The sequence below is a fragment of the Dysidea avara genome, chromosome 2 (assembly GCF_963678975.1).
Source record: "Dysidea avara chromosome 2, odDysAvar1.4, whole genome shotgun sequence".
NCBI lineage: Eukaryota > Metazoa > Porifera > Demospongiae > Dictyoceratida > Dysideidae > Dysidea > Dysidea avara.
In genome coordinates this window covers 24,931,329-24,948,083 of record NC_089273.1, presented here as the reverse complement: position 1 = coordinate 24,948,083, position 16,755 = coordinate 24,931,329, and the positions used below count along the sequence as shown (strand labels likewise).

Sequence of the window (16,755 nt, the reverse complement as noted above, 5' to 3'; positions counted from 1 at the left end):
CATAAATATATACCATATTGTCATTGTTCTTTACTTGACCATTGCTTTTTTGTATAGTCATTTCATCTAAATATCTTTGGACAGAAGCTGAATTGATGGAAATGGTCAAGAAAAGAATAACGATTTCATCATGTCCACAAGATGATGCACAGCTAAGTCAAATTTTGGGAAAAGTGGTTGTATTGCTGGTAACAGTAAATGACAAAGAATACCATGCTGTGTTAGCTTACTTAAAGCCACTTGATGGTTATAGCGAAATCTACAGGTATCATGATCGCAAATCACATGGAAATCACTTTAGTGAAGCTGCTATTTATTGTATTGGTAACTACGGAGCTTGTCCAGCTGCTGTTAGGCAAATTAAACCAGGTTCATCTCTACAAGGTGGTGCTAGCTCAGTCCCTACATTGGCCTACAATTGCTTCAAAAATCTTGGTGCTATCATTGGAGTAGGCGTAGCCTGTGGGGTGGAAAAGAAGACAGATATGTGTGATGTTCTAGTTTCTGATAAGGTAACTAACTATGCGAAAGCAAGAATACAGGGTTCTGGAGAACTGCAAAGAGGAGAAACAATACAAACATCTTCATACCTTGTTGAACTCTTTAATCATTTCAAAATAGAATTTCCATCACAAGATTTGCATATCCGCTTAAAGAATTCTGGCATTAGGCCCAAAGTTAAAGTTGGTGAAATTCTGAGTGGGCCATATCTAATTGATAATGCGGCGGTTAAAGCTGAAAAGATTGACACTTTTGCCCCTGAAGCAATTGGTATTGAAATGGAAGCAGGTTATTTAGTTGAAGGTACCCAGCAATCACAAATCAATACCATAATGGTTAAGAGAGTGTGTGATTTTGGTGATGGAAATAAAACAAAGGAATTCCAGCCAACTGCTGCATTGTTAGCTGCTGACTATGTCCATACATGTCTCAATGATCCATCTGTTTGCACCACTTTGAGGAAAAATTGAGGTTAGTGCTTATTGTTGCATTAATATCACTACACAATGGTTCAAGTTTAAGGAAAGGTATATACTGGAACAGCCATAATTCTGCACATTTCTATACCTTTCCAAATTATTCATATGAAACTATGGAAATACGGCCATTCCAGTGCCTTTCCGATAACAAGGTAAGTTACTGAAACTGACAATTTTACAAACAAAATTTCGTATAGATAAATTTCGAGCAATATATCAAGCAAAATAGAAGAATCATTGGAGAGTAAAATATGCATAAAATAACACAACAGTCATGTGGAATAAATATCCATGCAAAAGCAGCCAAGCTGGTATAAAAGGGTGCGGCTTTCAAAAAGCCTGGGTGAAAAAGTCATGAAATCAAAAATGGCGGCCTTGAATTGGCTGCAATGATGTGGATGATAATAAATTTTATAATGGCCTTTGTGCATTAATAAAATTTATTATCATCAACATCATTGCAACTATTTCATGGCTGCCATTTTTGATTTCACAACTTTTTTCACCCAGGTTTTTTGAAGGACTCACCCTTTTTTATACAGCTTGGCTGCTTTTGCGTGGATTTCACTTCTTTTTGTAGTTTAAAATATACCATAAATTGGCTTTGAGGTTTGCAAACCATTGTTCTTATCTACAGATGCAATGGAGAAACATGATATGATCAAACTAGTGCTCTACCAATACAGAAAAATGCCTACTGATCCGATACTAAAGCCGATTTATACTGATTTATTTATTTAGACCAAGCAAACTTGATTAATTGTTTCTCATCCCCGCCCACATCCCTTTTTACCCCATCACCTAATTTCATTATGCCGTTGTCAATCATGTGTACACGTATTTTGATGCTAAGAAGGTTGGCTATCATTTTACAGCACAGCAAATGTCACTTGCTCCTCAGAAACAGTGATAAAACATAAGTAGCTGCTAGTTTAGCTAACCTTTATAGTAACAGATTTGGAGTATTTTCTTTAATAATGATTAATGAAAAATGACCTCCCGCCCACGTGAAAATCAGAATTTTTGTGGATGAGAAACAAGTAATCAAGTTTACCTGGCCTTATACTTAGCAGCCAGCCCTGCTGGTATCCTCAGGGAAAAAAAGAGTTACAATACACAAACCAATTATCTAATTACAAGTACAATAATGTGATTGTAAAAGTGATGTAAATAAATCAGAGTCAGAGGTTTCAATTCTAATTTTGTGCTTGCTTGTTCATGACAATATAAAATTGTAATATATATGTAGTGTCTGTGTTTATTTGCAATAGTGTTTTGTGACAAAGTAAATTCCTTCCAGGTTAGGTATCAAGACACACGGTAGTGTGTCGTGCGGCCCAAGAAGCCGGCGTGCCACCCGTGAGTATATTAACAGGAAGAAAGAAAACGCAATTTTCACACCTATGTAGCTCTGTGATCCCTTATCCGATTGGAACCAAATTTGCTAGAGAGGTACCGGCCAGTAAGGGGAGTCTACACACCAAATTTGAAGAAAATCGCTCCAGCCATTTCCGAGATACGAGCGAACAAAATTTCGTTTTAATTTCTTCGTTTTTTTCTTCTTCTACTTCTTCATTTCGCACATTCGCAAAATCCGCCATAAAACACGAATGCGTGCTCGGATCGGGCTGAAATTTGGAGCACTTAAAGGGCTCATTAAGGCGGATCTGTGTACCAACTTTGGTAGGAATCCGATGAACATTAACGGAGTTATGACCGATTATTTCCGTAAAATAAGGTCGAAGGTCTGTCACGCCTACACGGTAAACTCCTTTGAGGAATCAGTTGAAAATTGATATGTAGATGGAGCAACCATCGTAGGAGTGCCTTTTTGTGGTTTGAAAGGAATCGGGATAAAGGCCACGGAGACATGACACAAAACCCGACCTGTGTCAAAATTACGCAATCGATTTTTATGAATAAAAAACTATTAGTTTTCGTATCTACCAGGCAAACCGCTTAGAGCAATGAGCTGAAAATCAGTATGTAGCTGGAATAATCATCATAGAAAGTCCTTGCAGTAGTACAGAAGAATCGAATTACAAACCACTGAGTTATGATTCGAAAGGCAACTACGTGTAGTAAATGCGAGATCGAGATACTCTAATAGAACAGTCACCCTAATAAAGCATTCAGCTGCATTTATAATTTACTCACATTGCAAATTATTCTGTAGGGAATTCAGTTACAAACAAGTCACCCTGTAGTCAGATCAGCCAGAAGAAGGTACCTAATAGAGAGTTCAGCTACAAAGAAACCATCATGTAGAGAGTTCAGTTCAAACAAATTGCCCTGTAGAGAGATCAGCTAGAAGAAGTTACCTTGTAGAGAGTTCAGTTACAAAGAAACAATCGTGCAAAGTGTTCAGCTACAAACAAATCACCCAGTAGAAAGTTCCGCTATGAACAGATCACACTGTAGAGAGTTCAGTTAGAAGCAAGTCATGTTGTAGAGAGATCAGCTAGAAGAAGTAACCTTGCAGAGAGTTCAGCTACAAAGAAACCACCATGTAAGAGAATTCATCTACAAACAAATCACCTGTAGAGAGTTCAGCAGGAACAAGTCACCCTGTACAGAGATCAGCTAGAAACAAGTCACCCTGTAGAGAATTCAGCTACAAACAAATCACCCTGTAGAAAGATCAGGTAGAAGAAGTTACCTTGTAGAGAGTTCAGCTGCAAACAAATCCCCTGTAGAGAGTTCAGCTAGAAACAGGTCACCCTGTAGAGAGATCAGCTAGAAACAAGTCACCCTGTAGAGAGTTCAGCTAGAAGAAGTTGCATTGTAGAGAGTTCAGCTACAAAGAAACTACCATGTAGAGAGTTCAGCTGCAAACAAATCACCCTGTAGAGAACTCAGCTACAAACAAATCGCCCTGTAGAAAGATCAGCTAGAAGAAGTTACCTTGTAGGGAGTTCAGCTACGAACAGATTACCCTGTAGAGAGTTCAGCTACAAACAAATCACACTGTAGAGAGTTCAGTTACAAAGAAACCACAATGTAGAGAGTTCAGCTGCAAAAAAATCAATCACTCTGTAGAGAGATCAGCTGCAAACAAATCACCTGTAGAGAGTTCAGCTAGAAACAAGTCACCCTGTAGAGAGTTCAGCTAGAAGAAGTCACATTGTAGAGAGTTCAGCTACAAAGAAACTACCATGTAGAGAGTTCAGCTGCAAACAAACACCCTGTAGAGAACTCAACTACAAACAAATCGCCCTGTAGATAGATCAGCTAGAAGAAGTCACCATGTAGAGAGATCAGCTGCAAACAAATCACCTGTAGAGAGTTCAGCTAGAAAACAAGTCACCTTGTAGAGAGTTCAGCTAGAAGAAGTCACATTGTAGAGAATTCAGCTACAAAGAAACTACCATGTATAGAGAGTTCAGCTGCAAACAAATCACCCTGTAGAAAGTTCAGCTATAGCTATGAACAGATCACCCTGCAGAGAGATCAGCTAGAAACAAGTCATCCTGTAGAGAGTTCAGCTAGAAGAAATTACCTTGTAGAGAGTTCAGCTACAAAGAAACCACCACGTAGAGAGTTCAGCTGCAAACAAATCACCCAGTACAAAGTTCAGCTATGAACAGATCACCCTGTTGAGAGTTCAGTTAGAAACAAGTCATCCTGTAGAGAGATCACCTAGAAGTATCACCTTGTAGAGAGTTCAGCTACAAACAAATCACCTGTAGAGAGTTCAGCTACAAACAAATCACCCTGTAGAGAGATCAGCTAGAAGAAGTCACCTTGTAGAGAGTTCAGCTATAAAGAAACCACCATGTAGAGAATTCAGCTGCAAACGAACACCCTGTAGAGAACTCAGCTACAAACAAATCGCCCTGTAGAAAGATCAGCTAGAAGAAGTTACCTTGTAGGGATTTCAGCTACAAACAAATCACCCTGTAGAGAGTTCAGCTACAAAGAAATCATCATGTAGAGAGTTCGGCTGCAAACAAATCATCCTGTAAAGAGTTCAGCTATGAAAAGATCACCCTGTAGAGAGTTCAGCTAGAAGAAGTCACTTATTAGATAGTTCAGCTACAAAGCAACCACCATATAGAGAGGTCAGCTGCAAACACATCACCCTGTAGAGAATTCAGCTACAAACAAATCGCCCTATAGAGAGACCAGCTAGAAACAAGCCACCCTGTAGACAGATCAGCTAGAAGAAGTTACCTTGTAGAGAGTTCATCAGCTGCAAACAAATCACCCTGTAGAGAATTCAACTACAAACAGATAACCCTGCAGAGAGTTCAGCTAGAGTCAAGTCACCCTGTAGAGAGAATCCTGTAAAGAGTTCATCTACATACAAGCAGATCACCCTGTAGAGAGTTCAGCTACATTTCAAGTCACCCAGTAGAGAAATCAGCTGCAAATTATCCTGTGGGGATTAATTGACATGTAATAAATATATGCTCTCTTTTTATATTATGAACTCTTGATATATGCATTATATATATAATTTGTACATTTACTGATAAAATTAGAATGAGTTAAAGTATTTATAAAATCTGCTTCATCTTTTTCTTTTTCCTGTGGTAAAGAAAAATATTTAGGTTAAAAAGCCCCAAAGCTTGCCATAGGCCGGCTTTGGGGTATACAAATACAAAAAGAAGTGAAATCTAATCAAAAACAGCCAAGCTGTAAAAAAAGGAGTGCGGCCCTTGAAAAGGCTATGATGAAAAAAGATGTGAAATCCAAGGTGGCGGCCAAGAAATGGCTGTGATGGTAGGTTAATGGTAAAAATTTTAATAACGACAATTCAGGTGAATTTGGTGCCGCTTGGTCAATTGGCACAAAATTCACCTGAATTGTCGTTATTAAAATTTTTACCATTAACCTACCATCACAGCCATTTCTTGGCCGCCACCTTGGATTTCACATCTTTTTTCACCATAGCCTTTTCAAGGGCCGCACTCCTTTTTTACAGCTTGGCTGTTTTTGATTAGATACTATTTGCAGTAACTTTTCTGTTGGAGTATTTTGATTTTTCATGCAAAATGTGATAAGTTGCAGTTGCACAATTTTTACAGAGCAATTCCTGCACCTTTTATGCTAGAATACAATTTGCAGCTGTTGTTACAAATTTTATTAGCATAGCACTTAGTAAGATGGCTATGATGATGATGATTGGTGCGGTTAGGTCTTTATAGTAGTGTACTATCCTGCTGATCTGTACCAAAATGGCTATAGTCATCAGCTTTGATTCGATGGAATACTAGAGAAGTTGTAAAGTATTGTATTACATTGATTACTTTTGCAATGCTCTAATAGAGTGCTTATGTTTTTGGATTTCTAATAGAACACACATAGAATGTTCTAGAACAATCTAGATTTTCCATTGGCAGATCTATGAAATTATTAACTTATCACTATTGAGTACATTTTAGCTAGAATTTTCATTTATAAAGTAGAAATTAAGTGAGGTGATAGCAGTGGCTTAGTGATTAAGGATTTGTGTGTTCAGTATGTGGAGGTCCCTGGTTCGAATGCTGGTCAGTGAATTTTTTTTTAAATTATTTTCATACACATTTTACCCACAGTGACTGTTCTATTAGAGTGTTTCGACCCCGTGATTTACAGTTGTTTGGTTTTTGCCTTGTAACTCTGGCTATCTGTGATTTCTTTAAACCACCACAAAATTTTACCATTAACCTACCATCACAGCCATTTCTTGGCCGCCACCTTGGATTTTACATCTTTTTTCACCATCGCCTTTTTGGGGCTGCACTCTTTCTTTACAGCTTGACTGTTTTGGATTAGATATCACTTCCTTTCGTATTTTTATACCCCAAAGCCAACCTATGACCGGCTTTAAGGCTTTTTAACCTATTTTTTTTTCTTTCCCACAGGAAGAAGAAAAAGATTTAAAGCAGATTTTTAATACTTAACTATTTTGATTTTATAGGCTTTTGCAATTGAATTCGGCGACTTTGCAATTGAATTCGTCCCATTTGCAATTGAGTTTGTCGCTTTTGCAATTGAATTAGTCTCGTTTGCAAATGAATTCGTTGGTTTTGCAATAAAATTCTCACTTTTGCAGTTAAATTTGTCTGTAACAAGAATGGCAGCTGGAGAAAATACGAAAACATGGTGAACTCTCTACAGGGTGATTAGTTTGTAACTGAACTCTCTATAGGGTGATCTGTTTGTAGTTGAATGCTCTACAGGGTGATCTGTTCATAGCTGAACTCTCTACAGGGTGATTAGTTTCTAGCTGAACTCTCTATAGGGTGGTCTGTTTGTAGTTGAATGCTCTACAGGGTGATCTGTTCGTAGCTGAACTCTCTACAGGGTGATTAATTTCTAGCTGAGCTCTACTGGGTGACTTTTTCTAGCTGATTTATCTACAGTGGCTTGTTTGTAGTTGATCTCTGGCTTGTGAACTCTCTACAAGATGGATTTTTATAGCTAAAGCCTATACACTGTGACTTGTTTTTAGCTGAACTCTGTACAGTCAGGGTTACTTGTTTATAGCTGATCTCTATAGGGTAACTTGTTTGTAGTGAACTCTGTACAGGGTGGTATTTTCTACAGAGTGACTTGTGTGTAGCCGAATTCTCTACAGAGTGACTAGTTTGTAGCTGAACTCTCTACAGGGTGACTTGTTTCTAGCTGATCTCTCTACAGGGTGGCTTTTTCTAGCTGATTTATCTACAGTGACTTGTTTGTAGCTGATCTCTGACTTGTGAACTCTCTACAAGATGGTTTTTTATAGTTAAAGTCTCTATACTGTGACTTGTTTTTAGCTGAACTCTGTACAGTCAGGGTTACTTGTTTGTAGCTGATCTCTATAGGGTAACTTGTTTGTAGCGAACTCTGTACAGGATGGTATTTTCTACAGAGTGACTTGTGTGTAGCCGAATTCTCTACAGAGTGACTTGTTTGTAGACCTCTCTTCATTGTGACTTGTAATGTTCTGAATCTCTATTTGTAGCTGAACTCTACATGGTGACTTGTTTGAAGCTGAGCTATCTATATTTGTACCTGAACTCCCTACAGAATAACTTTCAATGTAGTAGAGCTCTATAATGGATAAACTTATAAACATAGCTGAATGCTCTATTAGGGTGACTGTTCTATTAGAGTATCTTGATCTCATATTTGTGACACGTGTTGTTTTTTGAATCATAACTCAGTGGTTTGTACTCCAATTTTTCTGTACTACTGCAAGTACTTTCTACATTGATTATTGCATCTACACACCGATTTTCAGTCCATTGCTCTAAGCGGTTTGCCTGGTAGCAGCGAAAATTAATGGTATTTTATTTACAAAGCTCAATCGCACAATTGTTACACACCTTTGATTTTGAGTCATACCTCCATGATCCTTACTTCAATTCCACTTCTACGATGGTTGGTCTATCCACATATCGATTTTCAACTCATTTCTTGAAGCAGTTTACCCTGTAGGCATGACAACAAATCGATCTTGTGTAACGCATATAATCAGTCATAACTCATGAACTGTTCATTCAATTTGCACTAAACATGGTACTGGGATTTGCCCTTACACTCCCTTTGAGTGTGCCAAGTTTCAAGCCGATTGGTTAACGTGTTTGTGCTTTATAGCAATTTTTAAGTGTGCGAAAATCAAAGAATAAGAAGAAAAAAGTGAAGAAATAAATATGAAATTTTGGCCACCAATTTCTCGGAAATTGCTGGGCCGATTTCCTTCAAATTTGGTATGTGGGGTGGCCTACCTGGCAGGCACCTCTGCAGTGAAACTGGTTCCAATCGGATGAGGGATCACGGAGCAATAAAGGTGTGAAAATTGCATTTTCTTTCCTCCTATCAATATACTCACGGTGTGGCACGCCGACTACTTGGGCCGTATGACACACTACTGTGTGTCTTGATTATTGGCTTAGAAGCCTATAAACTGATTTTGACCACCCACCTTGCAAACCATAAATTACGCCTGCTGACAAGTGGTAACATCACAACATAACCTCAAAACATGCATTGTGTTAATCTGTGATTGTAGTAAGTGTTATTGTAAGCCATGATGTTGATGGTCACCTTGGTACCACCCTAAGTCTTCCAACAGGTCAATATCCAATTATTCACCTTCCAATAATGGGGTTTAGTAAAAAGCAGCAGGTTCACAAAACTACATAGCATAACAGAAACAATTTTTATGTTTCCGCTGAATTTTCTGTTAGAGTAGTTTAGGTGACTGCCTTAATTAGTAGAGTATCTTTATCTTATGCATTCTCAGTACTGGTATTTCATTGTCGCATAATCTGTAACACAAATTCTACTAATCAAGGCACATTAAATTGCTAATGTTGCTGCACATTAACTTCGAAACATAGACATAACTGACTCTCCACTCTTCAAAGTAAAGAGGCAGTGCCTGAGGCCTCATTCCTCCTTTTCAACACCCCTGTTTTATTTACTGTATAGTCTGTGCTCATGGGAATGCTTTCACGTATCATATAGTATGCATTATTTTATCTTTGTGCAGTTTCTCATTGATGTTTAAGAAGACACATGTTGGAAGATACAAAATATTATACACTTTTACTATTATTGTTAACTTACTTACTGTATGTGCAATAGTATAGTGCATTAGATCAGTTAAATTTGTAATTAATATATAATACATAAGTATCCTCTATATAGAGCCACATATAACAGTTCTTAACACTTGCAGAGCAGTGCTAATTACTAACTTGCATGAAAAGAGCCATAATACAGTAGTTCATCACTGTAAGTATGTGTTTGTGTTTTGTACTGCTGCATATAGATGCATTACAAAGCCTTAATGTATAGTTAACACAGTTTAATTATTCAGGTTTTGTCAGAAACAATGGTGCAGTGAACACTGCAATGTCAACACTTTTATTATACTGGCATTCTTTTACATAGATTCATCAATAGCTTTAAATTTACTTTATCTTGCATTTATCTCAGTGTGTGGATAAAATACAAAAAAAACCAGTCTTTGTTTAAATTTGTTGATTCTTGTATTATTATAGGTAAATAAACACTCTTCAATAATTATGGTCACCACATACACTATGGAGTCCAAGACTGTAAAACAAGTATCATTAATAAAAAAAAATAGGGATATAGCTAGTGTAGCATAAGCCGTGAATTATCGACCAGCATGTCTTATCAAGCAGATAATTTCCAGTAAACATTTGTGATTTTCCGGAAATTCCTAACTGTTTATTGGACTGTTTTCAGACATAATGCTGCACTTCTGTAGATTCTCTCTTGTAGAAACAATGGTCTACAGTAAATATGAATGGATCCATGATGAAACACACTTGTTTGTTATAAAACAAAGTGCAGCATTTTTGTGACTGAAGAAGTAGATAATCAGCATCATTGTCATTACACCAACTGTACACATGATGGTAAACATTACTGATAGCCTTACATATCTGTGACGACTGTGAATGTGAACCAAATTTAGTGAAGAAGTTGCAGTCATGTTTGAACTTAGGCATTGCCCTTGCCACTCTTCACAAACAAGAAATTGTGATTGTCAGGGTCGAGATCACTGTATTGACAAGCAAATGTAGCCTTTCCTGTGTCGTTATTACAGTATGTTTTCAACTGAACCACACAATTCACTTATAGTACGTTCGCGTTGAGCTGAACCCTCAAAAACGATTAATAACTTACGATTGCTACGTCGCATGGGCCTCCTGTATTGCTCGATACGTAGCGCTTCTCGATCCGCTAAAAATATATTAAAAGCGCTTCATTTGAATATAAGACACTCCAGTTATGACACTGTAAAGTTTTGCCATACATTTTCAATGGGGAAGCCTCTAAAAAGTGGCCCTTTGATGGTCATGTTGACACATGTTTGTGGCGAAGCCAGATGTCATACACCCGCCCTCAACATGCATGATTTCACCATCCGTTATGTAAGAGGCTGTAATACACTTTACAAGAAAAATAAAACAGATTTTGTGTGTAAAACAGAGTTGCGTAAGTAGAAGAGCTGGGGCCACTGTTGCACTATATTTAGAAGATAAGTGGCCTGCTTATATTCAGGTAAAAAACTTCTTCAGCCACAAAAGAGAAAAAAACCAAATTACAACAGCTCAAAATCTGCCATGCAGCATTGGTGTTCCTGCAAGTGAGCCAAACAACATGTATTTTACTTCACATTCACCACAGCTGACTATCGTCTTCTGTTCCCATTTAGTCAATTTGTCATTTTAATCCTTTTCTCATCACTTCGCCACACATGTACACAGTTTTTCCAGCCAGCATTTTGTTTTTGAAGTTACATTCCCAAAAAACTCTAAAAGTTTCAACAAATGAAATAATACTGTATGTATGAATTTGGGCTGATAGTACCTGTAGTGACTTCCAAACACTCCTGCACTGATTTAATATACAAGGGATGGTATGTTCAACTTCTGCTAGCACAATAAAGCAATGATATTTTTAATTAAAGTGCACATACTTACACTTCATCTGTATTTTCATGTACTTCACAGAGTTTAATCCCAGCTACCTGATGACTCCTGGGGAACAAAATCAAGTTGTAACACCAATGCTGCAAATATCAAACAATCTTACAGCAGATGAAGTAAGCCCAGAAGAAGACTTGGACCCGCTGCTGCTAGTGGAAGATTCATTAATACCACCATCACCATCTTCACTATCACTGCTGATATGGATGAGGAATTGCTCTAGAAGTTCTTCATTACCCAAGTCTCATCCAAATATACAACCGGTCTTCCTTCAGTTCTGTTGCACCTCGTTCGTCTTTAATATTTATGATGCTGATGGACTGTGCAGGGCTGCTCATAGCATACCCTGCATATACGTGTAGTAACATTAAAGCACAAACAGTTTCAATGCTAACCTCTTCTCATTAATCGTCTTGCTACTTAAATCCGATATCACTCAACACTCTTTAAAGCAATGTTCTACCCCCAGAGAAAACACCATCATTCTTAAGTTTGGCCTAAGATGGAGTACATGACAAAGTTCCAGGTTTCAAAATTTAACTTACCAAAATCTTTGAGAGCGATAGATGTCCTTCCTTCCGTACAATGAATGGATCTTGTCTGATAGTATCTGGGTCAAAACTGTCTGCATCAACATGGGCTCGTGAACATTTGTACCTGACGATTACAATTGAGCGGGCTTGTGCAAAGTGTATTTTGTACCTTTTTCTTGGCGTAAATAAACCACCTTTATTGCGGTGCTCCATTCTAATGGATGTCCTTGAAATCCCTGCGTGGCGTAATGTATGCCAAAACCCAGCAAAGAAGGCATTACATGCAATACCGGTGGCACTCGAGATTCTCTCCGTGATGTTGATAGAAATTTTACATTTCTTCACTTCTTGCTTAAAGTACTCCCATAGTTTCATAAGTAGGTACTTCGTTTGGCTGTTTAACTTCTTTCCAAGAGGGTTTCGTTCCGCACTCGCTGATGGTGCACTGGACGCCATATTCTCAACAATTAAAATGCGCGCCCGTAACATGGGCTTACGAATAAATGCGTCATAAACATCATGTTTAAAGCCTTTGATCTTGTATGGCTTCTTAATCAACAACCCAGGATTCAGCTCAACGCGAACGTACTATAGTCAAATATATATTATGCTGGAATGGCAGAGTTAATAAATAGAAACTTATTACCTGTTATTGGTGAGCAGTTGATAATAATAATATAGAAATGTATGTGTGGTGGATAATGCAAGTTAGTGGTCAATAATCTCTGTTTTCACAGTCTCAATCAAATGTGTTTAACTTATGAACACAGTGGCTATAACCTTGGAACAGCACTTACTGTGTAGCCTAAAGACAGGCAAAGAGGATAGTGGAAATTGGGAGTTGCTACAAAGTTCCCATAGAAAATTAGTATTCTGAGAACAAAACCTGGTAAAAAATTTACAGCTTTATGCTATAAATGAAAAATTGCAGTAGGCAGAATGTATAAGACGTTTTCAGAAGAATCCGAAAACACGCATATTTTACGGGACACCATTACGTCTGACTTTATGTCATGTACATACATAATAGCCATGACAATCTATGGAAGTATCAGAAATTGAAATAACAAATGTGCTTCGGACTTCCGGACATACAAATTTGTTACTTGGCTCCAGCAATGGTTGTAAGTGACTTTAAAGAAACAGTGAAGGACGGATGTTTGTCAGTATGGTAAACAGATTATCCAGCACTATATTTTGAAGAAAAGTCAATGACTAAGTATGCTTTAGTCACCAAGAAGTTCTTGGCCAAATGCACAATTTTCCCTACCACCCACAGTAAGAAGCTTTAGCCACAGACAATATGGGTATATAGTGATTAATAACATGTTCTTTCAGTAGCTGATTCACACTGGTGGTTTTCAAGATGCTAATAGAACATCCCATGCTTTATATGTCTGGAGTGACCTAGGTTCCATTTAAAACATCACTACCATTACATGATGTAAGTTCAAACGCAATGACTTTCCAAAAGTATTTGTGGTTTTGGATTCTTCTGAAAACTATATTATACCACTTTCACACTTCACTTCAAAGGGATTAAGAGAAGGTGTATAAATGCCATAATAGCACTGCTATGAGTGCTCAGAAATGCATTATTATTATTATTATTATTAATGCTTTACAGTGACATTAAATGTATATACTACCTCCATTTCTCATTAAAGCATTCCAGGCATTCTCAGAAATCATTACTTACTATTACTGTGCAGGCCTCACAAACACAGCATATATGCACAAAGTGATTACATTGCAAAAATTATTTAAATTAAAAGAGCAGTCCTGTTATTCTTTGCTTAAATTGGCTGAGATCAGAAATATTTACATCATTTGATAGAGTTCCATAGCTTGATAGTACTTGGAAACGAAGAATTTGAGTAAGCATTAATTCTTGCTCATAACTAATAATCTCTTTGGGTGTCCACATGTAGAGTGGTTACAAGGGCGAGGTGCATGGGAGTAAGGAGTCAGCGTCAATATATACTAGATGGTGAATTATTGTATATAGCATCAGCAATCTATGTTCTTTTTGTCTGTCAGCAAGAGGGCTCCAACGAAGATTAGTAAGCATGTCAGATACACTATCATAAGGTGAGTAGTTGTTGAATACAAATCTGGCAGACCTCCTTTGCAGAGATTCCAGAGCTTGAATGTTTTTCTGCATATACAGTGACCAAATGATTGATGGATAGTCAAAGACTGATCTTGCCATACTTTGGTAACAGATAGCTTTGACATTTACAGGGAATGATTTTAGGTTTCACTGGAGAAAACTTTTGACATTGTTAGCCTTTGTTGTGATCTGTCTTGTATGTTCATTCCATGTTAGGTGTTGGTCTATAGTAACCCCTAAGTATTTAGCATGAGGCACTTCTTTAATCCTTTCATTCTGTATGTAGTAAGACATGTGAATGGGATTCGCTTTATTGGTGATTCTAAGAAACTCACATTTGGAAGAGTTAAATATCATGTTCTGCTTTTTAGCCCATTGTTCTAGGGTGAGTAAGTCAGCTTGTAACTGGTGTATATTGTCAGCGAAAAGTCTTATTCTGCTTTTTTAATGCCCTCTGGTAGGTCATTTATAAAACATAGGAACAATAGAGAGCTAGGACAGGGTGATTTGAGCTCTCTACAGAGTGATTTGTTTCTAGCTGAGCTCTCTACAGGATGATCTGTTCATAGCTGAACTATCTACAAGGTGGCTTCTTCTAGCTGATCTCTCTACAGTGTGATTTGTTTGTAGTTGAACTCTCCGCAGGGTGATTTGTTTGTAGCTGAACTCTCTACAAGGTGACATCTTCTGGCTGAGTTCTCTCTTGTATCTAAATCATTGGTATCAGTTTTTATTCACGAATCTCGATCGCGCAATTGTTACACACCTTTGGTTTCATGTCATATCTCCATGATCTTTATTTCGATTGCTTTCAAACCACCAAAGGCACTCCTGCAATGGTTGATCTATCCACAAACCGGTTTTCAACTCATTCCATGAAGCAATTTACCCTGTAAGTAGGCGTGACAACACATCGATCTTGTTTAACGCGAATAATTGGTCTTAAATCCTGAACCATTCATCAGATTTGCACCAATTTTCATACTAGGATTGGTCTTTGGACTCCCTTTCTGTGTGCCAAAGTTCAGGGTGATTGGATTACACATTTGTGTTTTATAGCAATTTTTGCAAAGTGTGCGAAAAGAAAAAAAAAACAAGAAAAAAATTGAAACTTTGGCCGCTCGTATCTTGGAAATGACTGGGGCAATTTCCTTCAAATCTGGAATGTGGACTCCCCTAACTGGAAGACAATCCTACAGCAAATTTGGTTCCAATCGGATAAGAGATCACCAAGATACAAAGCTATGAAAGTGATGTTTTCCTTCTTCCTGTCAATATATACCCACGGTGTGGCGTGCCGGCTTCTTGGTCCACACGACATGCTAGCGTGTGTCTTGATGCTTTAAATTATGCCAGCATAATAGGCCGGGGCCTACAATTAAGTATAATAACGAAGTATATTTGAAATTGTATTTAAATACTTTGGAAAGTATTTGTATTTGTAATTTGTATTTACATATTGTCCTAACAAAAAGTATTTGCAGTCATATTTATATATGGAAAATTTTCCAGTATTTGTATTTGTAATTAAATACTATGCACTGTATTTGACCCCAAGTCTGATATGCATGATCATAACAATGTATGGTATTTAGTACGTATATTGTTACAGTATGGTAACACACGATATTACTACTTACTAGTCATGGTCTGGTTGGATGTGATTATAGCTAATCTTCGTCTATTGTTAAGGGTATAATTTACTCTACTTGTAAATGTAGAGGGACAATAATGGTCAGGACCACAATAGACAGTAGTCATTGTTTCAGTGAATGGCAGTGTATTAGTAAATTCAAAAGCTGGAGTTGAGCAATGGCAATTAAAAACTAAAAGTGTAAGCAAACATTAATTGCAATGCAAACACAAATTAAAGATGTAGTCATACAGTACATAAGAAATACTATTAGGACTGTACATGGAGAACTGTGAGAGATATTATAGCAACTATGGTTGATATTATATACTAGCTAGTTATTGAATTATTTGAAATTTATTTACATACAAAATGGCTCTAGGAATTTAAGGTAGTGTTGTGAGCTTGATAGCCCAGTAGGAATAATGTTACACATACATGTACCTACTAAAACAAAAGCAAGGCAACTTCTATATACAGTATGTACGTGTGTATGTGCATTCATATAAATAAATTATTGTATTAATGCTTTACAGTGACCAGCACTGAAGGTCTGCAGCAAATGTTGCTGCAGCCTTAGGATTACCTAACCTAATTACAAATGACTTAGTGATTTTCTATAATAGCATTACACATAACTGCTTGTTACTAATTATAGCTATCAATCAATAAAACTGTGAAAATTGTAATACCTTTGACCATTCTTTGAGGAAGATCAGCAACACAGTAGCAACATTTAGGAAATCAATGAATTTCTCATAATCCTGGTATGTATCCAGTGAGAGTATTAAGATATTTAAAATTCTTTGCAAACAAGCTCTAGCAGTTGGTCTACTTAAAATATACTTTTCAACAGTGTCACTAATGTCATAATGTTGTCGTACCACACATAGTGTTAGTTTTTTCAAAAATGCTATGGAGTAACTGTAGGAGAAATAGCATCATTGGCTGCCGTGGATTTTCAGATGTACAGACAAAGTCATGTGGAAAATAACGTGATACCTTTTTGCCTCAAATGGATAAACATGCACACAATTACTGATCCACATAATAT

The 16,755-nt window shown here is 37.3% G+C and overlaps 1 protein-coding gene and 1 long non-coding RNA gene across 3 annotated transcripts in view; one reads left to right on the top strand and one right to left on the bottom strand.

The window, feature by feature from the left end:
- LOC136243859 (uncharacterized) overlaps nucleotides 1-9,606 on the top strand; it is a 64,958-nt gene extending 55,352 nt beyond the window's left edge. The window contains exons 9-10 of the mRNA XM_066035424.1: nucleotides 58-972; nucleotides 9,448-9,606. Of these exons, the coding sequence (XP_065891496.1) occupies nucleotides 58-971 (914 nt within the window). The 3' untranslated portion in view covers nucleotide 972; nucleotides 9,448-9,606. The remainder of the gene's footprint in view (nucleotides 1-57; nucleotides 973-9,447) is intronic.
- A 1,308-nt stretch (nucleotides 9,607-10,914) lies between these two features.
- Nucleotides 10,915-12,400, bottom strand: LOC136243843 (uncharacterized). Of its 2 annotated transcripts, none has more exons than XR_010695001.1 (7): nucleotides 12,125-12,400; nucleotides 11,968-12,079; nucleotides 11,818-11,919; nucleotides 11,529-11,768; nucleotides 11,417-11,473; nucleotides 11,304-11,365; nucleotides 10,915-11,247 (listed from the first exon to the last, which is right to left on the bottom strand). It is a non-coding gene; the product is annotated as an uncharacterized lncRNA (long non-coding RNA). The 2 variants fall into 2 exon arrangements; XR_010695002.1 differs by having other exon boundaries at nucleotides 11,818-11,907; nucleotides 12,125-12,399.
- Nucleotides 12,401-16,755: the final 4,355 nt, after the last annotated feature.